This window comes from Giraffa tippelskirchi, chromosome 4 (genome assembly GCF_054371585.1).
Source record: "Giraffa tippelskirchi isolate mGirTip1 chromosome 4, T2T-mGirTip1v1.2.pri, whole genome shotgun sequence".
Taxonomy (NCBI): Eukaryota; Metazoa; Chordata; class Mammalia; order Artiodactyla; family Giraffidae; genus Giraffa; species Giraffa tippelskirchi.
The window spans coordinates 114455933-114483464 of NC_137278.1; the positions used below are offsets into that span (position 1 = coordinate 114455933).

Below are 27532 nucleotides of genomic sequence, written 5' to 3' on the forward strand. Positions count from 1 at the left end.
AGCCCTTGCCTCGCGGCCACGTTTGCGCCACCTACAGTCCAGGAGGGTGGGACGTCATGGCGGCTTCTTGCCCGCTCCCGGCGACCCAGGACCTGTCCACGTTACGTGCCAAGTTGCAGAAGCTGCTGCGGTTCCTGAGGGAAGCCCTGCCCATTTCTAATGCACATACGGTGGACTTCTACACAGAGTCTGTGTGGGAGAAACTGGTTGACTTGCCCCCAGAGACGGTGCTCTCGGTGCTCAGGGCGTCCGCGGCGGCGTCAGAGGCGTGCCCCCTGGAGGAAGCCGGGAGAATGTCAGGTGAATGGCGGGTGGGCGGGGCGGGCAAGAAGGCGGAGAGACCTCGGGCCCTGGGGAGCGTGCCGGGTCGCGGAAGTCCAGCAGACGCCTGTGCCTGCGGGGAGCGGGCCGGGAGCGGGCAGGGGCGGGTCGCTGCGTGGAAGGGAGCGCAGCAGCTTTTCCACCTCCTGGTGGCGTGGCGCTGGGACTCGCCTCTCGGACCTCCAGTCTTCCCCAGGTGCTTTTGTATTTCCACAGTTTAAAAAGAACAAGCAACATTGCTAGGACCTTTCTTTAGTTTTGTAATTCAACAATAATTGTTTTGATTGGAGGGAAACGCGGAACAGTGCTTACAGATTCCATGTGAAAACACAGCAGGAGATAAGTCATCACCTAACGTGATGAGTCTTTTGGATTCTTGATTAAGATCATTTCAAGTGGTGATTATGGCCAAGAAGAAAATGTTGTGAAGTTGCCCAGTGGTGTCCAACTCGAGTGTCCCGACTCTGCTGCACGCCAGGCCTCCCTGTCCCTCACCATCTCCTGAAGTTTGCCCAAGTTCACGTTCATTGCATTGGTGATGCCATCAAACCTCTCACTCTCTGCCCTGGCCTACTGCCCTCAGTCTTTCCCAGCTTCAGTGTCTTTTCCAATGAGTCAGCTCTTTGCATAAGACTGCCGAAGTCTTGCAGCTTCAGCTTCAGCATCAGTCCTTCCAATGAGTATTCAGGGTTGATTTCCTTTAAGATTGACTGGTTTGATCTCCTTGCTCTCCAAGGGACTCTGAAGGGTCTTACCTAGCATACAGTTGGAAGGCATCAATTCTTTGGCACTCTGCCTTCTTTAGGGTCCAGCTCTCACAACTGTGTATGATCACTGGGAAGACCATAGCCTTGACTGTTCAGGGACCTTTGTGGGCAAAGTGATGTCTCTGCTTTTTAGTATTGTCTAGGTTTGTCATAGATTTTCTTCCAAGAAGCACGGGTCTTTTAATTTCATGGCTGCCGTCACCATCCGCTGTGATTTTGGAGCCCAAGAAAATGAAGTCTGTCACGGTTTCTATTTTCACTCATCTATTTGATGGCACTGGATGCCATGAGCTTCATGTTTTGAATGTTGAATTTTAAGCCTATTCAACAATAATAGAATCTAGACCAGAATATTCACTTTTAAAATGTATCTTACCCTGTTAAATTTTTTTTTATGTATTCAATTCTACAAATGGTCAGCTACCTCTAGTGTCAAAAATGATTTTTATAATGATTGTTTGTAAAGGAATATTAATTTTTGTTTATGTAAAGATTATGAAAAGATGGACATTTTCTCCATCGTTGTATGAGATTTATTGTTTGTGTCAAAGAAGTGCATTTTTTTTTATCTTTGACCAGATTTATATCTTTAAACTAAAGAATTGTTAGCCACTCTGTACAGTGTAATTTAGCTGTTAAATTTTTAGACTGTTTAGTCAGACAGGGTACAAATTCCAATTCTACCAGCTCTTTTATCTAAGGGAAGTTTGTCCATTCATTCATTAGGGAACATTTACTTAGTGCTTGCTGTGTGCCAGTACTTTTCTAGGAGCTAGTTTCTCTGCGGAGGAGGTGAAGGTGGAAGCAGGAAGACAAGCCTGAAGACTATTAAAGTAGTCCAGGGTGGACTTCAGGTAATGGCCAGTTGAAGAGATCAGGCAGTTTTTCCAGCAGATAGCAATGACAAACATTGACTGGATTATTAAAGACAACTATTGGAAGTCTCTAGAAGATGACCAAAGAGGGACAGAAATATGAGAAGAGTTTGTGTTGAGAGATTGCTACTGATGGGGAAGAACTGTGAGTTCATGACTTTCTTGCGGGGCATCAGTGGAAAATGACATCCTTCCTGGCTCAATTGGTCATGACAGAGTTCAGATCAGAGCAGATGGGAATTGAAGAAGCACCTTCTGGAAAGAGGGCCACAGAAGGACTGAGATCTAAGATATAAATGTAAACCTGGATCACCAGACTGCACACACCCACCCACACGCCGTTGACCCAGAGAGTCCCACAAAAACAGTGACAAAGCTAGGGGGATGGTGACCCCTGGAAAAACAGAGCTCCCTGGGAGATGTGCCGGCTTGCTGCAACTTCGACAGAGTGTGTTTCCAAAGTGTACACAGCTTGGGTAGCAAAAATCAAAAGCCTGTTTGAATTCCTGTATCAAAGGGCAGAATTCAGGGCTGGTGGGATGACTGGAAACTTGGGCTGGGTCACCTTGGGAGCAAACTTAACCACAGAGAGATTGAACCTCCCTCCCCCCTACCCCACCACCCCCAATCTGTCACATGTACCCAAGTCTTTATCTGCCTGCCGAGCTACACAGGCTCAGGGATATGCTGGGGAGAGGGTGCTGTAAATCAGCAGCTGAGCAGAGACGCTGGCTGCTGCATGGGGAAGGGGAGACAGATTTCAGTGTGGGTCCAAGCAAGTTCACTTCTCTTAGTAGAACAACAACAACAAAATCCTTAGAGAAATAAAACAGCTCCCCTGCAGTAAGTTATCCACAATGCTGCTTTTCAACCAAAACCCGCTCAGTGTGCAGAGAAACAGGAAAGGGTGACTCCTGCTCAAAGCACTGATTGCAAGTGAGCCCTGATGCTCACTGTAAGTAGCTGTGTTCAGAGAAGTAAAAGTGTGACCCAAGGGGGGAAAAATAAGTTAATAGGAGCTGATCCAGATTGGGCTCAGATGTTGGATTTAGGTGGCTATTATAAATATATTCAAAGAAGTAGAACAAAGTAGCCTAATAATTAAAGGGAAACAATAATTGTATGACCTCCCTTATAATTCTATTAATTGGAAGAGTACCCACTCATTGACCCATAATTATATTAATATTACACAGTGTTACACATTATCTGTTGCTGATAACACACTCTCACACAGTTTCTGTGGGTCAGCAATTCAGGAGCAGATGGACTGGAGGATGGAGCTTAGGGTCTCCTGGTTTCACAGTCAAGATGTTGCAGTTGCTGAAGGCTTAATGGAAGTTGGAGAACTTGCCTCCACAGTGTCGCGCTCACATAGGTGACTAGTTGGTGCTGCCTGTTGGAACAAGGCCTCTGCTGCTCAGCACGCGAGCATCTCCCTGGGGCTGCTTCCATGGAAGCTGCTATGTTTGCAGATGTTTTTGTTTCTGTTTGTGCTCATGATTGTGGACTTGGCCTGCTCATAGACTGTGTCTGGTATTGGTGTACTGTAAATGTTTTCATATTTAATAGGGAAGAGTATGGTCTGTGTGCCAGTGCCAGCCCAGCTGTGAATTGCTCTCTGCCACAGCTGATAGCTATTGTAATTTTCTTTTCCTTTTTCAAAAGTATAATATTACCTATCTTACAAAGGTGTAGTAAAGATGAAAGGTGATGTGATCTGGCTCCTGATACAGAACTGGGAATATAGCATGGATTCAACAAATTGTGGCTAATAAATGATGAGGGTTGTGGTAATGATGATTGTGATGGTGATGATATAATTAGGTCTTTCTTTCCTTGGAAAAAAAATTAATTGTCAAGAACCTCTAGAAATGTATATGCTCCTGTAGCAACCTGTATATTTCATATATTTAACACATCATGCGATTTTCATTGTTCACTGACTTCTCTGTCTGCAGTTAGATTAAAAAACAAAAGTACAGCGTTTGCCTTTTTCGTTTTTTATTCTTAGCACATTGAACAGTTTCTGGCATATAGATGAGTAAATTATTCTTAAAGAATGAAGTGAAGCATAGATCTATAAAGAATGTTATCAAAGGCACTTCTGGAAATACAGTACTGAACTAGATAGCTGTTATTTCTGATATTATATTTATCATCATTGTTTTTGTATGGCTTATTCCAACTAATACACTTTATAACTTATTTTGAGAAAATAGAAAACAGTAACTATTCTTTCCCTCTGTGAAAATGCAGTCCTTGATTCAATACACTGAAGATTACAGAAAGATACTCTGGGAATCTGGAGATAAAATCAAGGCAGGCATCATTTCAGGCTAAAATTTTTAAAAGTTTATTACATGTATAGGTGAAATTAACCATCTGCAGAAAAAAACAAACAAACAGTAATGATACCTTGTAAGTACTTTACTAATAAACAAGTGTTCTATATTTCATCAGGGATTAAGATTTTGTCTTACCCACTTCAAGGGAACCAAAATGTTTTTTGGAAGTAATGATTATATATGTAAATCTGTAACATTCTCAAGTGAATTATCTTTGGTCTTCAGGAGTTAATTGGTCTTCCTAAGTATAGAGAAATCTTTCAAAAGCAAAAAAGAAGAGGTATTCTGATTTAGGATAGCCAAAATAGTTTATGAAGCAGAAATAGATCAAGACTACACAGGCAACTCAACCAGCTACCCAGCTTGATTAAGATTTTCTTTAAGAACATCTGGCTTTATCTGCCCTAGTTGCAATTCTAAAATTAGGAAAGTGTCCTCTCAAATGAATGATATGGGCTATTGTTGTAATGTATTTCTCAGTGTTAATTAATAAATTATAAAGTCAGTTTCTTGTAAGTTTGCTTAGAATCAGTGGAAAACCAATTCAGCTTTAAGGAAATACAGTTCCTGTGCCTGGAAAGCCAGCCTCCGTGACTTTGCCAAAGCCCAGGGCTGCTCGAGACTCTAACTGAGCCTCTGGGGCCTCTCTCGACTCTCTTCTTTCGGGTGCATGAGGCCATGTGCGGCATCTCCTGTTTCTTGTTGTCATCACTCACATGATCCTTACCAGGCGTGGGTGCTGAATAAATGTTTAGAATTGGTTCCTTTTGGTGAGCATCTGCATAATTAATTTACTATCATTTTAATTGAACAACACAGGAAGTTTTTGCCTACGATAGATTATTTCATTGAAGTTTCCCTTAAATTATTTTTATTGCATCTCAATAGATTAAATTGCTTCTTGGCCATTCTAAGTATTTTTTGTTGTTGGTAGTGATTATGGTGCATTAAAATTACACTCACATTTAATTTGAAACACATGAAACAAAAGCATGTTGGAAATAGAAAGTGAGAACAGCAGAGAAATAATTAGTGTCATCTGTTTTACTCTGTTGTATCTAACTTTTATCTTTTCACTCTCCATATGTATTGTCCTGAACTCTGTTTTCCCTTTTCATATTTCTTGGATCTTTTTAGGAGACTCCAAGTGTGGACCTAATTTCACAGGACAAAATGATAGTGGCAAGTGTCAGCCCAGTTTCTTGGGTTGCTACTATAATTATGTGTTAAGAGTGAACAAAAATGCAGACACATCTGTGGGAATGTGTTTGGATATTGGTCATCATTTTTAACTTAATTGATGTATAGAAAGTACTTCTGATTGTTCCTTTTAGATGGGGCCATTTAGAACTTGAATTTATTTTCTAGTTTTTAATGGTTACCCACCTCCCCCCACTCCTGCAGCTTCTGATTTCCCTCATATCATTCAGTTATTAAGAAGCTGAGTAAAACAAAGCTTATGGAGATTCCTCTTACTTATGGCAGTTTTTTCCATCAGCCTACTCAAATTATATTTAGCCAATCTGAATAAATTTAAGTGTCTTCCATTTATCTAGATACTCATTTTATGTTATTTGTTTGAATTATCAAATCATTAACCTTTCACTGGAAATTTGCTGTTATGCTAACCTGTCTTCATGGTTTTATCATGATTTAAATTCTTAAGTTGAATTAAAAAAAAAAAAAAACTGCCTAGAAGGCTTCGCGTCTAATGGGGTCTACATGTATTTTTTGTTTTTTCACCTCTTCACTTCAGTGATTTAAAAGGTCCTCTATAAATGACATAATGACATTAGCAATCTTCTTCTTACGTAGGCTCATAATCTGCCAGCTCTTCTTCCTCCATTTCTCTTGCATCTGCTGTTTCCCAGGGCAAATAGTTCAGCTCCCTCGTTTTTCAATCTTGTGACAAAATTTTAGCAATAACTTCCAAATGGTTCTTGCTTGCAGACTATTTCAATTGCTTCTCCATTCAAACTGCTTTCCAGTTATCTTCCAGAATCATAGTTCTCATCTTGTTATTCCTTTACTCAAAAGTCATCTAGTGGGTCTTCATTTCCTGCAAAACAAAGCTCTTCACCTTTGATGTTATCTACTCTCTTTTCTCCAGCTGGAATCTCAGCTGTTAGTGTAAGCAAATAGGAGACAGCATGTAAAGAATATGGGTTTTGTGATTGTCATATCCAGCTTTGAATCCTGTCTCTGTTACTCTGCTGCTGCTGCTGCTGCTAAGTCGCTTCAGTCGTGTCCGACTCTGTGCGACCCCATAGACGGCAGCCCACCAGGCTCCGCCGTCCCTGGGATTCTCCAGGCAGGTGGAGTGGGTTGCCATTTCCTGTTCCAGTGCATGAAAGGGAAAAGTGAAAGTGAAGTCACTCAGTCGTGTCCGACTCTCAGCGACCCCATGGACTGCAGCCTATCAGGCCCCTCCGTCCATGGGATTTTCCAGGCAAGAGTACTGGAGTGGGGTGCCATTGCCTTCTCTGCTCTGTTACTCTAGTGCTGTGTAATCTTGTGTGGGCTTCCCTGGTGGCTGAGACGGTAAAGAGTCTGCCAGCAGACCCTCGAGACCTGGGTTCGATCCCTGGGTTGGGAAGATCCCCTGGAGAAGGAAATGGCAACCCATTCCCATGCCTGAAAAATTCCATGGACAGAGTAGAATCTTGTGTGAATTAGTAAAGCTTTTGAGCCTCAGTTTCTTCATTTGAAAAATGGAAATCGTAATTACTGTCTGAAAGGGTTGTGTAGAAGTTGATGAGATACCTGTTAAAACCTAGCACATAACTGCTGCTGCTGCTGCTAAGTTGCTTCATTCGTGTCTGACTCTGTGCGACACCATAGACGGCAGCCCACCAGGCTCCGCCATCCCTGGGATTCTCCAAGGAAGAACACTGGAGTGGGTTGCCATTTCCTTCTCCAGTGCATGAAAGTGAAAAGTGAAAGTGAAGTCGCTAAGTAGTGGCCAACTCTTCGCGACCCCATGGACTGTAGCCTACCAGGCTCCTCCGTCCATGGGATTTTCCAGGCAAGAGTACTGGAGTGGGTTTCCATTGCCTTCTCTGCACATAACTGAGTGGGCATTTAATAAACATTAGCCATCATTTCCATATTCTGCTTTCCTCACATAGAGGTGGATAGGCTGAGAGTCAGAAGACTGGGTTCTAGTTCATATCTGACTCTGATTAACTGTGTGTCTTGCACAGGGCAATTTGATCTCTGGTTCCTCTGCCTTTTCTAAAGCCAGCTTCAACATCTGGAAGTTCATGGTTCACATATTGCTGAAGCCTGGCTTGGAGAATTTTGAGCATTACTTTACTAGCATGTGAGGTGAGTGCAATTGTGCGGTAGTTCCAGCATTCTTTGGCATTGCCTTTCTTTGGGATTGGAATGAAAACTGACCTGTGGCCACTGCTGAGTTTTCCAAATTTGCTGACATATTGAGTGTAGCACTTTCACAGCATCATCTTTTAGGATTTGAAATAGCTCAACTGCAATTCCATCACCTCCACTATCTTTGTTCATAGTGATGCTTCCTACCTAAGGTGTTCATTGGAAGGACTGATGTTGAAGCTGAAACTCCAATACTTTGGCTACCTCATGTGAAGAGCTGATTCATTTGAAAAGACCCTGATACTGGGAAAGATTGAAGACAGGAGGAGAAGGGGACAACAGAGGATGAGATGATTGGATGGCATCACCGACTCAATGGACATGAGTTTGGGTAATCTCCAGGAGTTGGTGATGGACAGGGAGGCCTGGCGTGCTGTGGTCCATGGGGTCGCAAAGAGTCAGACACGACTGAGCAACTAGACTGAACTGAACTTGCACAGGGCATTTAATTGTGCAATGAGGAAGCATCAACTTCCTCATCTAAGAAGATGCCTAGGGTGTGCATCAATAACTGAGGCAGAAGAAGAGCCAGCCTGTCTCATATGGCTTATAAACATCTCTTGAATGACCAATAAATATTTATATATGTGTATATATATATATATATATATATATTTTTTTTTTTTTAACTAACACAAGTCTAGAATTGCAGCTTCTCTTAAAAGAAAAAAAGAAGATGTGGCTCCCCAAAGTTCTAAAGATTATGGCTCTTGGTTTGTGGACTTCAGTCACTTTCCGTGTACCCCTGAAAATGTATTCAGGAGTTTGCTTCACATTCTCAAAGGAGACCAAGAACCAAAAATAGCTGTGGCTCATCTGGGTAAAAGACGTCTAGTGTTGCTTCCAGTGCACAAAATGTAATGACAAAGTTTTTACCTCCAGATTTTATTAGTTCCTCTTGTTAAAGCCATGATCACAATGAAGGCCTGAGTCAAACTGAATTTTTTTTTTTAATCTTTATTGAATTTGTTACAGTATCGCTTTTGTTTTATGTTTTGGCTTTTTGGCCATGAAGCATGTGGGATCTTAGCTCTCCACAGGGATCAAACTCATACCCCTTGCATTGGAAGGTAAAGTCTTAACCTCTGAAGTCCCCAAGCTGAATCTTGAGATGAAAAAGCCTATAACCAGTCATCATTGGGTCGTGTCAGTAAATTATTGAACTTCCCACATGATCTGACTCCAGGTCACCTTTGATTATGAAGATGACTGAAATAATATGACGTCAATTCTGGATTTCTAAGATACATCTTCAACCAAAGAGGAAGGGACAGAGTATAAGGGTGCAGTATTACCAACACTTCTCTTAGTCATTCTCTCTCCACCCATTTATCTAATACTTCTGCTGCCTTATTGCCTGAATGTGCCATGCATTTTTCCCCTCCCTAATTTTTTTCATGTAACTCTCTTTGCCTGGAACTCTTTCCTGGAACGTTGTCTATTTAACTTATGCTAAATCTGTAACAGAACTAGTCATTTATATATTGTTTTATTCCTTCCTTTATTAGAGCACTTAGCATGTTGTGTTGTAATGACATGTTTCCTTCAACCCTCCTATTCTGTGCGTTCCAGTATCATAAGTGCCATGCGGTAGGCTCTCATTAAACACTTGTTGAATTTAATACATTCAGATAAAGAGTATATGGGCATTCCAGGTAGATAGAACAGTGCAAACAAACAGTGAAGGTGGAAAACTGTAAAACATGGTCAGTAGGAACATAAAACCAAGTATTCACAAATTTTTAAATAGCTAAAGTCACAATAAACTATTGCAGCCAGTGTTCCAAACATCTATCATGGGGATGTTTGGAATCATCCATTCATGGGGACACTGGTTAGGATCCCTTAGTGGTAGTCTAGAGATGAAGGATGTGCCTGGTTTAAGATGATGGCAGTGAGAATACAAAGGAACTGGTAATTTTAAAATACATTGTACAGAGAAAATCGGTAGTTCTTGGTGACTCTTATTTATGTATGGTTCAAAGAAATGGGGAAATCAAAGATACTTTCAAGAGATTGATTGTGGGAATATCTTGAAGAATAATAATGAATAGTCCCATTAGCAAAATTAGGAAAATCAGCTGAGGAAACTAGTTGGGGAAATAATGCATTCAGTTCTAGATATATTGTGTTTGAGGTCACCCAAATAGAGATATTTGAGGATTCATATTCATTGACCTCAACCATTCACATACCACCTTAGATTTTTACAGTTAGCTCCCATGTTTTATTTAAATAGTATAAATTATCACTGCTCTGGGCAACAAATACCCAGAAGTGACTAAAGTGAATTTAATTCTATTGCTATTTGAGAGGAAGGGATGGGCAGTCCTTGAGCATCTCTTCTATGACCTCTGCAAGATCAATGTTCTTCAGAACTTGCTGCGGTCATTGATAGGCTTCAGAATAGTTCTTAAGGACTGTCTCTAAACCTTATGACCTCTGGGTGCCTGACTATTTTTATAACCTAATTTATTTTTGCAAAAATTACTTAGCATCTTCTTGTTTGTTGTTCAGTCACTCAGTCACTTCTGACTCTCTACGACCCCGTGGACTGCAGCATGCCAGGTTTCCCTCTACTGCTAAGTGTTAGTCTAAGCATCTTCTTAGACTCAACACTGTGCTAGGTGTCATGGGTGAATACCAAGATGTAGAAGACATAATCTGTTTTCAAAAATTCACATTCCAATATGGAAGGTAAAAAACATAGTACTTGTAGTACAAAACAAAATGGGAAGACGAATGAAATATTCCTTTCTTTTGCAGAATTTTACTCTAGTTTCTTCCCATTTGATGTGGTCAGAGAATTAAATTATTATATTCTTTCTAAATTAAGTGATCGAAAAAGGCAATGGCACCCCACTCCAGTACTCTTGCCTGGAAAATCCCATGGACGGAGGAGCCTGGTGGGCTGCAGTCCATGGGGTTGCTGAGAGTCAGACAAGCCTGAGTGACTTCACTTTCACTTTTCCCTTTCATGCACTGGAGAAGGAAATGGCAACCCACTCCAGTGTTCTTGCCTGGAGAATCCCGGAGATGGCGGAGTCTGGTGGGCTGCCGTCTATGGGGTCGCACAGAGTCTGCCACGACTGAAGCGACTTAGCAGCAGCAGCAGCTGATTAAGTGATACATGAAAATCTACAGTCTGAGCACTGCCCAAGAAAATGGTTTTCAATCTTTAAGGTTTTTTTTAAAATTATTTAATTTCCAGCTATGTGAGACTGCTTTTATCCAAAAGTAGTTGATTTCATTTTCTAAATAAATTTTTCAACATTGTTTATATTTGAAATGTAAGTGTCCAGCTGTATCTGAGTTTTTGTATTGTTTCACAGGTTAATTTTATAATTCTCCACAATAAAATTCCAATTCTTCCCTTCCCCTCCATGCCCCTCACATGTCAAGCTGTTTCTCATTTGTTGTTTTATTCTTTTCCATGTGTTTCTTATGAATTTTTAGTTATTTTAATGACAATTGAAGTAATCTTCCATGACAGCTATTTTTTAATTTAAAAAATGACAATATTTTTACAGTTTATTCGGAATTTCATCACACATGGCTCTATCTTTGTCAACAGGTATTTCTCAAAAATTACTATTACTCTGTTGATTATGAAGGTATTATCTAAATACAGTGAATCTATCCTTTTGTCTACAAAGCTCCATTTATAAACTTTTCATACTCCTTAATACTTTAGAATATTTTCTACCAAAGACAGATTTAATAATGTAAATCACGTTTATACTCCAATATATGAAAAAAGGATATTTGGAAGTATAATTTTGTTATTATCTTAAAATAATTTTTTTTTTTGATCAGGAGGGTCATTTTTAACCTCACAAACTTTAATAGTGTAATTTATTTCTATTTCTGCTTTTTTTTTTCAGTCTTCCTTCCTTCTTGTTCACCTAGTATGTGAATTTTTTTTTCAATTTATATTTTTAGTCAAAAAGAAAATATGTGCTTCATTCTTCGGCTATCTCTGGAATTATGCAAAAAGATATCTACCTTGCCTTCATTAGAAATTGAAATTTAGATTGTGCAAATTTAAAACTAGTGTTCAGTTCAGTCGCTCAGTCGTGTCCGACTCTTTGCGACCCCATGAACCACAGCACGCCAGGCCTCCCTGTCCATCACCAGCTCCCGGAGTTTACCCAAACCCATGTCCATTGAGTCGGTGGTGCCATCCAACCATCTCATCCTCTGTCGTCCTCTTCTCCTCCTGCTCTCAATCTTTCCCAGCATCAGGGTCTTTTCAAATGAGTCAGCTCTTCGCATCAGGTGGCCAAAGTATTGGAGTTTCAGGTTCAAAATCAATCCTTCCAGTGAACAACCAGGACTGATCTCCTTTAGGATGGACTGATTGGATCTCCAGTCTTAGATCTGCACAGTCTTAGATTGTGCAAATAAAACTACTTAGTGTGATTAACATAACATATATTTTGTCAAATGAAACAGACTGACCTGTATGTTTTGGTAGCTCATATTATTTATGTTTTTTTGTTAAATGGGTATTATCTAAAAAACTCAGACTAGTAACTTAGACCATCAACAATAAGAGAAGATCTGTTTAATCCTAGAAATACTGGAAAGACAGAGATTATCTTTTCAGAGTTGGATTAATTTTAAAACTGTGAAATTTATATTAAGAATTAATAGCTCTGTCAGTGACTAAAAGAATAATTTTAGGTTGTTTTAAATATTTAAAATGATCTCGAGAAGCCAGAAGAAAATACTCAGTTGAATTGTCTGTTATAGTACTAACATTGGGCAAAGTAAAAGGTGAGGAAACAGTAAAAGATAGTGATTCTTAATCTCTTAGGTCACAAATCCCATGAAAAGGCTAATTCACATGAATGCTATAGTACCTCTTCCTTAGGAAAAAGGCATATATGCTCACAAATAGACATAAAATTTTACAGATGTAAAACTTTACAAAACTTTAGGTGATTCATAAGCTTCTGTAGCTCTTGTACCTCAGGATAGGAACCACTGGTTGAAAGCATTTTTAGTATTATAAAACTTTTTGCCTTATCTTGATTTAGACCATTACTTGTACTCATTCTTTTTTTCCTTGTCACTTTTTGTTCCTTATTATGATGTATATTTTCAGAATTTTCTTTAACTAATCTTTATGAAGTTCTGAAACTTCCCATGTGAGGGGAACTGTGTTTCAGATGTAACTGCAGAATATCTGACCAGTATCTTTAGGCAACACCAATGACAATTACTGAAACCGAATTCTTCCTCTTACTTGATGATTAAAATCAGAATGGTGAATGTAAATGTAAAGTTAGGTGGGCATTTTTTGCTTATTCTCTATTTAGCAGCCACCTTAAATAATGGCCCCTAAAGAATAATATTGATCTTTTTTTTATGAATTATACACATCATTTACAAGAATTAAGTAAAGAGCAAGATCTGCTAGAGTTATGGTAGGAACTAGATAGAGAAAGTGTATATTTAATGCAAATTCCTTTTGCACATTCTTTTTGCTGGGCAAATGATTATAACTGTATTCAGTTAAGAAATAGTAGAAGAGACACCCATTTATTTTGTGCTAATGTTGAAATGGAGGTAATGGAATTTAGAATAAGAATAGCAGATAAAATTAAACTCAAGTTAATGAAATACACAATAGAGGAAAGTACAATTTTAAAGGAGAGACGTGACTTTTTACTCTCTCAAAATTTCTTAGTAACAATTTAATTATACTTACAATTACTGTTTACTCGGGACAAAAAGTCCTTTATTTTTCTTGCCTCAATAATAAACAAACTGGAAAGTCTTTTTTTCATTCTTGAAAGCCTGGAAGTCTAGGCCCAAGTAAATGTGTATATAGAAAGGAAATATTGGTCTTCTCAGTAAAAGATCAGTAGCAGTGTTAATTACTAAGATATTGCCATCCTTGAGGTATTGTGGGCCAGTGGAGCTTACAGTGGTGTTCAAAAAACGACAACTGAAATAGGAAATGAGATGTCTGTGGTAGAGACCAGAGAAGAACCAAGAGACTGATGTTAACACTTACTGCAGTAAAATGGGTTCACTTTTAAAGCATTCTTTACAACTGTCAAGCAGTTTTTAAAGTTTTAGAATCTAGAATTTATTTTTTATTTTACTAACAAAATCATATTGGATTTTTTAAATTGAATTTATTTTTCAGAAAATATTTACAAACATTTAATTTATTCCTCAGCATGTCTAATTTTAAATGGACTTTGAAGTTGTAGAATTTCTCATAATCTGTCTCTTGATTTTGGTTATTTTCTGAAAAGAGAGACTTGCGATAAAGAAAATTAAAGCATTATAGTAAAGCAGACTTGAGCTCTATATTAGGTCTCTAAGGCACAGTCAGGATTATAAGCTAGCTACCGAATTTCATATCAAATTCAGTAAAACGTGTCATTGGTAATAATATTCTCTCTTGAGCTTTCAAGCTGATTCTAGGACATGGTGCCCACTACTGACCATGGGCTGCCAAGTACTGAGAAGTTCTTGCTTTCATCCTACTTACACTACAAAACCCAGTGCCAGCTCTTAGACTTGTGTCTCAAATTGCAGCTTACCTGTCTCTAGTTATGTTTTCATTCTAATGATTGAGGACTTGCATCCAACTTCTAAAATCCAAACTTCCTTGTTCCCAGCAGGCCTTGTGTTTAGAAACAGTATTGGTGATTGTTTCAGGTTCTTCTCTAGTAGCCTAAATGGTACTCTGGGCCTAATGTTTGAGTGTTTTCTATCCCATACTTTTCTAACAAAGTCCCAAGTGTCATGTTAGGAGGCTCAGTTACTTAGTTTGGATGTAGTGGTTTGGGAGTTGCCTGCTGTGTTCTAGGCTCTGTTTTTGGATGAGTGTTTATGTACACAAATACATATATACATGTAAGTATTTGTCTGGTTTGGTGGTTTAGTCTCTAAATCATGTCCGACTCTTGCAATCCCATGGACTGTAACCTGCCAGGCTCCTCTGTCCATGGGATTCTCCAGGTGAGAATACTGGAGTGGGTTGCCATTTCCTTCTCCAAGTGTATTTTATTTTTGTTCACGTGCTTATGATTCCCAGATGGCTCAGTGGTAAAGAATCCACCTGCTAATGTAAGAGACATGGGTTTGATCCCTGGGTTGGGAAGATAACCTGGAGGAGGAAATGACAACCTCCATTTTCTTGCTGGGAAAATCCCATGGACAGAAGAGCCTGGCAGGCTACAGCTGATGGGGTCACAAAGGGACTGAGTCACTGAGCACACACACACACACACACACACACACACACACACACACACACACACATGTGCTTAGGTATGTGTGTGTTCCTTAAAATATTGTAAAATAGATATTTGCCCCTATTTTTTAGATGCAGGTATCAAGTCTTATAACAGATAAATAGATTACTCATGGCCATAGAGGGAGAGACAGTCTGGAACCAGAATTCAGACCTAGTTCTTGCTTATTCATGTACCCATTCTAGTCATTGAGTGCCTGCTATGATAGCAAATCATTCTAGGTTTCCTCAGGACACAGCAGTGAACAAAAATCTGTGTCCTCTGGCATATTGCTATGTCAGATGATGATAAGTGCTATAAAACACTGATGAAGATCAGTGAGGAATGAGAGCTGAGAGAAGTTGCAGCTTTAAATAGGGTTGTCAGGGAAGTTTTCACTAAAATGGTGACATTTGAACAAAGACTTGAAGGAAGTAAGAGAGAGAACCATGAAAATATCTGAAAGAAGATGGTATCAGAGGAAAAAACAAGAGGAAGGCCTGAGTAAGCGCATCCTATGTGACATCTTGAAACAACTGTAACTGGGAATTACTGAGCTCTTTGTAATCCACAGTGAACATTTGTTATCCACGTGCTTTGTAAATAAGACACTATATGCTGCTGCTGCTGCTAAATCGCTTCAGTTGTGTCCGACTCTATGCGACCCCATGGACGGCAGCCCACCAGGCTCCCCCATCCCTGGGATTCTCCAGGCAAGAACACTGGAGTGGGTTGCCACCTCCTTCTCCAATGCATGAAAGTGAAAAGTGAAAGTGAAGTCACTCAGTTGTTTCTGACGCTTAGCGACCCCATGGTCTGCAGCCTACCAGGCTCCTCCATCCAAGGGATTTTCCAGGCAAGAGTACTGGAGTGGGGTGCCATTGCCTAGATGAATCACCAGTCATTGATAAATTAGCTTTATCCGGTCCAGTTATTACTTTGCACATAGTAGGTATCCCAGAATTGTTTATTTTTTAGCAAGTTTATTTTTTATATACCAAATCAGTTTTCTAAACTGCTGTTGTTTTGTATGCTGTTTTTATTTTCCTTCAAATTAAACTATGAAAAGGGTTTATTAAATACTGTGTATTTACTCTAAGAAATATTAGAGTAAAAACTGATTTTCCTAGTTGTATAAATAACTTAATTAAATGTGAAAATGCTTTTGAAATTGTTCCATGTAGTTTATACATTCATTGTGATGTAATGTTGGCACAATAAGGATATGCATATCAATTTCTTGTTAATTATATCATTCTTTCTAAGAGCATGGTTTAGTCTTGAGATATCATTTTTTTCATTTCATATACAACCATAAATTATGCTGGAACTTTTGTAAAAAGTTTCCTAGCACATAATTGAATAACATATATTGATTCATTTTAAAAGGTCGCAGTATATATTCTGTTTCTGCCTTACATAGATTATAGGGTTATGGGTATGTTTAAGCACTCATAAAAGTTAATCTACCCTATCTTTAATTTTCATACTTCAGCAAGACAGCTTTAACTTTTGATGAAGTCTAGTAAACAAGTATAAAAGATTGAAGCCTAAAGTCAACTCTTGTGGAAGTGCTTTAAAATGTGTAATTAAACTTGCATCAAATTTAAATTTCCATTTTGGGAAACATGTAAAATTCATCTCAACCAACACTTATTGAGCATTGTGCTTTGGAAGTTTTATTGCTAAGGAAAAAAAAAATTACTATTTCGGTAACAGTGGTGGTGTTTTAATAGAGTCTGAACCATGGAAGTGATGGGCAAGTTAAGAGGGGGCGGTTCCAAATGAAGACATTGTTCCATTAGGATTAATGGGTGACTGGATATGTGGATTGAGGGAACAAAGAGCATTGAAGATGATGGTAAGACTTTTAACTTCAGCACTGGGTGACTGATGCCAATGTTAAACAGGTTAGGAAATAGGAGGAGGGAAAGTTTTGGTGAACATAAGAACGCTCATTTCAGTTTGGGGCCTTTTGAATTGGAGACATCTGTAGGACATTATGTAGAAGTGAGTCCGTAACATTTCTATCGTTATTAAGAGGGCACTGTTAATTTCTTCGTGAAACTCTGGACCATAGGAAATTTTCAGGTTGAGTAATTATAACAATTGTGATCTTTACCCTAACCCTTATAACACAGGTAAACGTCAGAATTTAGCACATAGCTGTATTTTATCTTACCTCACTTTCTAAATGTTCTAAATCACTTTTGTCTGCCCTTGTGATTGTAAACATCAGGGCTGAGATGAGGATTTATGCTCTTTCAACAGGCTCTGCAGTACTCTTGAAGTCTTCATAGTGGCTTCAGTGATGACTACTACCACAGAATCTTAGAATTTGTCTCTACCAGTGTGCCTGGGGGTGCCACAGTAGTAAATGCATTGAGGAATTGCTTGCATCCATCCAGTCATTCATTTCCTACTTACTGAGTACCTGCTGTGTGCAAGGTGTTATAGCTTTCCACCTAGGTGTGAAACAGTGGGGGTGCTTAGTTTCCACAAACAGAAAACCACAACATCATAAAAACTTTTACTTTTCAGGGACTTATCAGTTGTTTTATATGTAGAAATTACTCTTTAATTTCTTAAAATCTTGAAATCACTTGTGGTAAAGAGGAAGCTTTTGGGGGGAGTGAGGACAGTGAAATGATTAAGAAGATAAAATGAGTTTGAACCTATCTTAAGATTATTGTCATTATTGATCTCTGCCAGAGAGAATTCCTGTTACCTTAGTCTGACAGATCTGCCTTGAACTTTTTTAAATGCTGTCTTTCCTGATTTTGTTTCTTGTCCCCCGAACTCACCTCTGTGGCATATTGATTGAATGTGGGAACACAGCCTTGGTCCACATGCCTTGCTACTTACTTAGTGTTTGTGGGAACCTGGCTAAACTGCAGCCTCTCCGAGTGTTGATTTCTTCCACTGTAAGTGTGGATAGGAGCACAGTATAACTAGCTTATAAGTCTTTTCCATTAAATATCAATTGTTTGGCACAGCGCCTAGCAGGTTGTATATGTACAATAAATGTTAGCAGTAATAGTGATGACATAATTGTGAATCCTAAGTCTGTCCTCCTTAAAGTGCTAAGTAATAGTCTAGTAAAATATCAGACATTTAGTTTTGAAATTTTATTTACATTAAATGTTAAAATTATATATTCATTATTTCTATTTTATTTCTAGCTTTGAAACATTATTTTTTATTTCTCTATTTTGAGATTTTCATAATCCAACATGTATATGTATAACCTTTCTCTTTCCTTGTATATTGATCTCTGCTACAAAAAAAAATACTCAGAGCTATCCTGATCTTATATTTAATATAATTAACTTCTCCCTTGCCTCTTGCTGTTTTTGCTCCCTCATGCCCAAGTCTTGTAAGAAACTTCTGTCTCATCTGTCTTGTAAGAAACTTCTGTGGGTTGACAGAAAAATAAGAGTAAATAAAGACAAAGCATGTAATAAAGCAGAGCAGATAGTTCCAGTAGAGGGAGATATTGGCAAAGTAATCAAGCCACATAATTTGCAAGTGCAACGGGCATCAAATTTAAAAATGAAGCTTTTCCTGGGTGAAAAGTTTAACTAATCGAGAATTAATTAAATAATAAGTTGAGTAACACTGTGGTTTCTGTTTTGCTAGTTGCCAAACCCAAACTCAGTATACAGGTATCTGGGAATGCACTATGCAGACCACGGACACCATTTTCATCCCAATGGAGCTTACTGTTTCAGAAGTAGCAGTGAAGGCGACCATTGACACCTCTCTCCAAATCTCTAAACATCTTAAGTAATGGAAGTTACAGGTTGGATCATTTGAAAACAAAGTTACAAAAGCTTTATTTTCATAATTCAAAAAATTTTTTTCACAGATTTCTAGATTATCTGAATAAACTGGTATAGCCTCAAACAACAGGACTGAATCAGAACACTATCTTTTTTTATATAAGTAAATTAATAAAAATCTAGTATCTTTGCAATTTAGATCTCCAAATTTCTGAAATTACTAGGAGGCCTATAATTAAAAACAAATTAACAGCATTAATTTGACTTGGATGGGAATTTTTTTCACATATTTTAGGTAGGATTGATTCAGTAGTTAAATTGCTTTGAACCTTTACTTTTCCAACAGAAACATCACATTTCTTTCTGTTGGCAACCTTGTCCAATAACTGACTACTTTAATAGTCCCTCTGCACTCTGAGATTTAATGCTCTTATTTCTATCACACTCTAAGAATTTGTAGCCCTGGTACGTGGGGATGTTGAGCCTGCCCTTAAAACTGAGAGACTCACTTAATAGTTGATTGAGTTTTCCCCACTGTATCATGCCTAAATATTGTGATGTGGATTTTATTACTTCTGGCTGCATTAGTAAATTCAGTTTGTAAAATGTCCAAAGAACTTTATATAATACACAAAATGTATTTAAAATAAACTTGTAGTAATCTTATAGTTTAAATTTCTATTTAATTGATTGAGAAATGGAGGTTGTACATTTCTGCTAATTTTCTTGTTAATTTAGTAAATATTGCTAGTAATACTATCAACTTAGTAGATATTAACTTTCAAACAGTGCTGTCTTAAACATGTAGTTTTTAGTTAGCATTCTGTAAACCCTCATCAGTTTTCTTGCTTTTAATTTTTGCCAGGAAGCATCATTGCTTTTCATGTTTAAATAGGTTTTTATAATTTCATAAGTAACTTTGGAGGATCATCAATGCTAGAAAAAATTTCATAGCATATATTGTGGTTTGTCTGGTAGAAACTAAGTTGTTCCTTGAATTGCACCATGCTTTTGTAAAGTGAACATTTTAAATATTTTATTTAATCACTAGATGTATTTTTTGATTATTAAAAATATTTTTTTGGTAAATGGACTTGAAAATGAACTACTCCATCAAAAGAGTTTCTTTGAGCTACTGCTTACAAATCAGAATGCCTTTTTTGAAAAAACTTTGATAAATAAATTAACATGCATTAAAAGTGGCAATAGATAAATGAAACTGAACAAATAAAGAGCAAATCTATACTATGTGTATTGATTGGAGTAGGCAAGTTATGCTGCAGTAATAAACCTAAAAACTCAGTGACTGAAAACAATGATGTTTATTTTTTATGTATACTGACTGCGTGTTCCTTGTAGTTTGACAGCAGCAATGTCTTTGTTGTCATCTCTTGGGGACTCAGGTTGAGGGATGTTCTATTTTGACACGTCTTAACAATTACAGTTCTAGGCAAAGAAAGTGTAGTGAATCTTTTGATACTTCTAAAACTTCTGCCTGAAAATGGCATAGTTCATTCGCCTCGGTGAGATGCAGCCACATCTGAGTTCAACAGGGTGTATGATCCTCACACAGAGAGGGACGCAGGGTGTTTAAAGAGTGGTAGTTTGCTCTGCTAAATCAGTGAGCATTGGGCAGGTATCAGTAGTTTCTATATGAAGCTCAGACAACGTCTGCTTTAAACTGACATTGGAAGAAAATGAACAGTTTTCACATAATCATAATCTGATTAATTTTAGAACTCATATTGAGAGTTTATTGAACAAACACACATGCATACACATACAAACACACCACACACAGGTCTACATGGTCCAGTGATTCAGGGTGCAGGGACTTTTTTATAATAACATTTATACCATTGAAGGGCTTCCCTGATAGTTCAGTTGGTAAAGAATCTGCCTGCAATGCAGGAGACCCCGGTTTGATTCCTGGGTAGGAAAGTTCTGCTGGAAAGGGATTCTTAGGCTTCCCTTGTGGCTCAGCTGGTAAAGAATCCGCCTGCAATGCGGGAGACCTGGGTTCAATCCCTAGCTTGGGAAGATCCCCTGGAGAAGGGAAAGGGTACCCACTCCAGTGTTCTGGCCTGGAGAACTCCATGGACTGTGTAGTCCACGGGGTCACAAAGAGTCGGACATGACTGAGCAACTTTCACTTTCACCATTGAAAATATTGCCGTTGTTCCACCTGCAGTGTGGACAGGGTGTAACAGCACTGGATGGACAGACCTTTTTAAATATATGGTTGTATGTCAGCTAGGATCATTCATGAATTTAATGACCATATTTTAGTTTAGCATGGTTTTAAATGTTTTTCTATCTTTCTTTCTTTTCTTGGTTTTAGAAACATCAACAACAAAACTACCGAATTTTATGTGGATTCTAGGTATATACTTGTATAGTGTATTACAAGAAAACTAGCTGCTACAAATAAATAGCTAATAGTTTAAATAATAAATATAATGGAACCATTAGTGATATTGCCAAAATTCACACCAAAATGAAAACGTAATTTGTTGTAAGATCAGTGTTCTTCATTTTCTTATAGTTTTTTAAAATTTATTAATTTTTAATGAAAGGATAATTGCTTTACAGTATTGTGTTGGTTTCTGTCATACATCAACATGAATTAGCCATAGGTATAAATGGAGAAGCTCTATACAGTCAGCAAAAACAAGACCAGGGGCTGACTGAGGCTCAGATAATGAACTCCTTATTGCAAAATTCAGACTTAGATTGAAGAAAGTAGGGAAAACCACTGGACCATTCAGGTATGACCTAAATCAGATCCCTTATGATTATACAGTGAAAGTGAGAAATAGATTCAGGGAATTAGATCTGGTAGACAGAGTACCTGAAGAACTACGGACAGAGGTTTGTGATATTGTGCAGGAGGTGGTGATCAAAACAATCCTCAAGAAAAAGAAATGCAAAAAGTCAAATTGGTTGGCTGAGGAGGCCTTACAAATAGCTGAGAAGAGACAAGAAGAGAAAGGCAAAGGAGAAAGGGAAAGATATACTCATCTGAATGCAGAGTTCCAAAGAATAGCAAGGAGAGATAAGAAAGCAGTCCTAAGTGATCACTGCAAAGAAGTAGAGGAAAAAAATAGAATGGGAAAGACTAGGGATCTCTTCAAGAAAATTAGAGATAACAAGGGAACATTTCATGCAAAGATGGGCACAATTAAGGACAGAAACAGTATGTACCTACAGAAGCAGAGGGTATTAAGAAAAGATGACAACAATGCACAGAAGAGCTATATGAAAAAGATCTTAATACCAGGATAAACATAATGGTGTGATCACTCACCTAGAGCCAGACATCCAGGAGTGCAAAGTAAAGTGGGCCTTAGAGAGCATCACTACAAACAAAGCTAGTGGAGGTGATGGAATTCCAGTTGAGCTATTTCAAATCCTAAAAGATGATGCTTTAAAGTGCTACACTCAATATGCCAACAAATTTGGAAGACTCGGCAATGGCCACAGGACTGGTAAAGGTCAATTTTCATTCCAATCCCCAAAAAGAGCAACACCAAGGAATGTTCAAACTACTGCACAATTGCACTCATCTCACACACTAGCAAAGTAATGCTCAAAATCCTTCAAACTAGGCTTCAAAAGTGTGTCAACTAAGAACTTCCAGATGTTCAAGCTGGATTTAGAAAAGGCAGAGGAACCAGTGATCAAATTACCAACATCCATTGGGTCAGAGAAAAAGCAAGATAATTCCAGAAAAACATCTACCTTTGCTTCACTGACTACGCTAAAGCATTTGACTGTGTGGATCTCAACAAACTGTGGAAAATTCTTAAATAGATGGAAATACCAGACCACCTGCCTTCTAAGAAACCTCCTAAGAAACCTGTATGCAGGACAAGAAGCAACAGTTAGAACCTGATTTTGAACAACAGTTCAGTCGCTCAGTCGTGTCCAACTCTTTGCGACCCCATGAATCGCAGCACACCAGGCCTCCCTGTCCATCACAAACTTCCGGAGTTTACCCAAACCCTTGTCCATTGAGTCGGTGATGCCATCCAGCCATCTCATCCTCTGTCATCCCCTTCTCCTCCTGCCCCCAATCCTTCCCAGCATTAGGGTCTTTTCCAATGAGTCAGCTCTTTGCATGAGGTGGCCAAAGTTTTGGAGTTTCAGCTTCAACATCAGTCCTTCCAGTGAACACCCAGCTGATCTCCTTTAGGATGGACTAGTTGGGTCTCCTTGCAGTCCAAGGGACTCTCAAGAGTCTTCTCCAACACCACAGTTCAAAAATATCAATTCTTCGGCGCTCAGCTTTCTTCACCATCCAACTCTCACATCCATACATGACCACTGGAAAAACCATAGCCTTGACTAGACAGACCTTTGTTGGCAAAGTAATATCTCTGCTTTTTAATATGCTATCTAGGTTGGTCATAACTTTCCTTCCAAGGAGTAAGCGTCTTTTAATTTCATGGCTGCAATCACCATCAGCAGTGATTTTGGAGCCCAAAAAAATAAAGTCTGACACTGTTTCCACTGTTTCCCCATCTATTTCCCATGAAGTGATAGGACCAGATGCCATGATCTTAGTTTTCTGAATGTTGAGCTTTAAGCCAACTTTTTCACTCTCCTCTTTCACCTTCATCAAGAGGCTCTTTAGTTCTTCTTCACTTTCTGCCATAAGGGTGGTGTTATCTGCATATCTGAGATTATTGGTATTTCTCCCGGCAATCTTGATTCCAGCTTGTGCTTCTTCCAGCCCAGCGTTTCTCATGATGTACTCTGCATATAAGTTAAATCAGCAGGGTGACAATATACAGCCTTCACATATTCCCTTTTCCTATTTGGAACCAGTCTCTTCCATGTCCAGTTCTAACTGTTGCTTCCTGACCTGCATACAGGTTTCTCAAGAGACAGGTCAGATGGTCTGCTATTCCCATCTCATTCAGAATTGTCCACAGTTTATTGTGATCCACACAGTCAAAGGCTTTGGCATAGTCAATAAAGCAGAAATAGATGTTTTTCTGGAACTCTCTTGCTTTTTCGATGATCCAGTGGATGCTGGCAATTTGATCTCTGGTTCCTCTGCCTTTTCTAAAACCAGCTGTAACATCTGGAAGTTCACGGTTGACGTATTGCTGAAGCCTGGCTTGGAGAATTTTGAGCATTACTTTGCTAGCGTGTGAGATGAGTGCAATAGTGAGGTAGTTTGAGCATTCTTTGGCATTGCCTTTCTTTGGGATTGGAATGAAAACTGACTTTTTCCAGTCCTGTAGCCACTGCTGAGTTTTCCAGATTTGCTGGCATATCGAGTGCAGCACTTTAGAGCATCATCTTTGAGGATTTGAAATAGCTCAACTGGAATTCCATCACCTCCACTAGCTTTGTTCATAGTGATGCTTTCTAAGTCCCACTTGACTTCACAACAGACTGGTTCAAAACTGGAAAAGGAGTACTTCAAAGCTGTATATTGTCACTCTGCTTATTTAACTTATATGCAGAGTACATCCTGCAAAATGCCAGGCTGGGTGAAGCACAAGCTGGGATCAAGATTGGCGGAAGAAATATCAATAACCTCACTTATTTGATGATACCACCTTTATGGCAGAAAGCAAAGAGAAACTAAAGAGCCTCATGATGAAGGTGAAAGAAGAGAGTGAAAAAGCTGGCTTAAAACTTAACATTCAAAAAGTGAAGATCATGGCATCCAGTCCCATGACTTTATGGCAAATAGATGGGGAAACAATGGAAACAGCGAGAGACTTTTCTAGGCTCCAAAATCACTGTGGACAGTGACTACAATCATGAAATTAAAAGACACTTGCTCCTTGGAAGAAAAACTGTGACAAACCTAGACAGCATATTAAGGATCAGAGACATTAGTTTGCAGCATAGGTCCGTCTAGTCAAAGCTATGGTTTTTCCAGTAGCCATGTACAGCTGTTGGAGTTGGACCATAAGGAAGGCTGAGCTGAAGAACTGATGTTTTTGAAATGTGGTGTTGGAAAAGACTCTTGAGAATCCCTTGGACTGCAAGGAGATCCAACCATTCAATCCTAAAGGAAATCAACCCTGAATATTCATTGGAAGGACTGATGCTGATGCTGAAGCTGAAGCGCCAATACTTTGCCACCTGATGTGAAGAGCTGACTCATTAGAAAAGACCCTGATGCTGAAGGAGATTGAAGGCAAGAAGGGGAGACGACACAGGACAAGATGTTTGGATGGCATCACCAACTGAATGAACGTGAGTTTGAGCAAGCTCCGGAAGATGGTGAAGGACCGGGGAGCCTGGTGTGCTGCAGTCCATGGGGTCGCAAAGAGTCGGACATGACTGAGCGACTGAACAGCAACATGCATATGTCCTCTCCCTCCCTCCTGTTACCCCTTCCCACCCCTCGATTTTTAGAGAGCCCCAGTTTGAGTTTCCTGAGTCATATAGCAGATTTTCACTGGCTATCTATTTTACATATGGTAGAGTGTATGTTTTCATGCTACTCTCTCCATTTGTCCCACCCTCTCCTTCCCCCTGCCCCGTCCCTAAGTCTGTTTTCTGTCTACATCTCCATTGCTGCCCGCCAAGTAGGTTCATCAGTACCATCTTTCTAGATTCCATATATATGCATTAATATACAATATTTGTTTTTCATTGATTGTTTTTTAAATCTCCAACCAATTAGCTAGTAATTGTTTATTCTGTTGCCAATATTTCTCTTTTTATCTTGATTTTTTAGATGTTACTGATTTTCCAAAAATATTTTGTGAAACCTCCCAGAAGCTGGTGAATGTGGAAGCATTTGCTCTGGCTGCAAAGTATTATTCTGTACAAAACTTGGGAATATGTACTCCTTTTGATCAACTGCTTGTGGCCCTTTATGGAAATCAAAAACAGAGAACTGGTAGGTGTGTTTGTGTGTATATGTATGTTTTTTAGGCATTTAGAAGTAATATACTATTCATATATGTTTATATTTCCAACATGTTCTTAATTTGTTAGACCTTGTATCGTGAGCCCTGGTAGACTTATCTGTCCTAAATGAATTGGTTTTCTTATGCGCCATATTAAACAAACAACTTAGTTATAAATCTCCACATTTTCTTCCTGCATTGTAGACTAGTTATCAGTCTTTTCCTTTGTAGTTAATTGTTTTATGATTCAAGAAACATTTTTAATAATGTTATATGAGTCTTTTCATTTTATTAATTCAAATTTGATTCATAATAGCTAAACTAGTAGATGTCTATCATATAGAAACCACAATAGGATCTCTGTATTATTTTCATATTTAATTATAGAAAACATGATCATCAACTGATGATTCTTACCACAGTTGATTTCTTTAGTAGCAGTATGTTAATTTTGTTTTATTTTTGTTCAGATGAAAATGTGAAACTTGATGAGTTTATGAATTTGAAAAAATCTCACGAAGTTCAGGCAATGTCAGAACTCATCAGCAGTATTGCTGAATACTGTGGAATAAAGCAGGTAATAAGAGTATTTCCCTGTATATTCTCGTGTTAAAATTATTACTATTTTGGGGGGTATCATTCACATTTCCTTTTCTACTGTCCTCGTCTAGTCTTTAAAACGTCAGTAAGTAATAGCTAATGTGAGATATGTCACATCATTTCTGATCCTTTAAATATGCTCTCACTACCTAATACACTGCAATTATAACCAATTTATACTAAAAAGAAGATATGGCTATTAATATTTTGCTACAAATTTCACTCTTTTCAGAATGGATAGAAGCTATGGTAATTTTCTTATGTTGTAATTCTACCTCGAAGCAGCATTATGAAGATGACTTCCTGCAGAATTGTTTACTACTCGGTGTTCCCAAGGACGTGGGGTACCAAGCTGTGTTCTGGGGCATCTGCCTCATTATTGTAACACAAAGAAACCTGGATTCTTTCATAGTGTCAGAATCATAATGCATTCCTGTTGTCAAAAATAGCCTTTGTGAAAGGTAGTAATGTCTGAAAACAGATGCTAAAATAAAATCAGTGATTGCCTATGTTGGCCTATAAAAATAGTCATTTTTCTTATTCCTACAAGAATATCTATGGGAGTCATGGAGGACTTTCCCTTCTTCAGTTTTTAAGAGGTGTTAGAATCTTTTCCATGTATTCGTCCAGACTTCTGTAGAGTTTGAGGATGGTTAGAAAACGATCACCTCTTGAGCCAGGCTTGCAGAACCACTTATGGCAACATAAATCTTGAGGGTAGGAACTAAGGCAAGAGCTGAGGCAGTAGCTTTCAACCTTTTCTCCATGTGTCATGCCTAAGCAGTACCTGTCAGGATCAGTAGCAGGCTCAGCATGATGGTGATACCCAACCAGAGTTAAGGGGACAAGTATGCAGTAAAACTTAACCAGCTGCTGCTGTGCGTAACATATGAAGGAATAGTAGAAACATACAAATGAATGGGGAAAATAAGCAATTTACTGATGACTACATATTTTATGGTACCATTTTTAAAAAGCTCTTAAAGAAAATAATGATATGTTCTTAAGGCAAAAAAATATATGCAAAAAAACCATTAAAAAAGCAAGGGAATCATAGACAATAATCTGATAATAATTGTTACCTCTGGTAGGGGAAGCAGGGAGATAGGATATGGAAAGGAACATGGTTATATGGAATGTAATTGCTAATATACCCATCCCTAGGTTGGCTGGTGGCTTCATGGGTATAGCAGATGCTACTGGACGCCTTATTCAAATACTATTGGGCCTTACCGTGTCATGGTGGCCTGGCTGCTTTCTACCTGGCAATTTCTGTATTTCTTTCCCTGTGGATTTTCTCTGTGTG

At 38.6% G+C, this 27532-nt stretch overlaps 1 protein-coding gene across 13 annotated transcripts in view; it reads left to right on the forward strand.

Moving 5' to 3' along the window:
* Positions 1–35: 35 nt before the first annotated feature.
* METTL25 (methyltransferase like 25) overlaps positions 36–27532 on the forward strand; it is a 316231-nt gene continuing 288734 nt past the window's right edge. For 12 of the 13 annotated variants that reach the window (XR_014083323.1, XR_014083325.1, XR_014083322.1 and 9 more), the window contains exons 1-3: positions 36–300; positions 25452–25616; positions 26097–26203. Coding sequence is in view for 6 of the 13 variants with exons in the window: in XM_081594867.1 (XP_081450993.1) it covers positions 57–300; positions 25452–25616; positions 26097–26203 (516 nt within the window). In the remaining 7 variants the exon portion in view is untranslated. Of the gene's footprint in view, positions 316–25451; positions 25617–26096; positions 26204–27532 lie in introns of all 13 variants that reach the window. The other variant, XM_081594868.1, reaches the window with a different exon arrangement.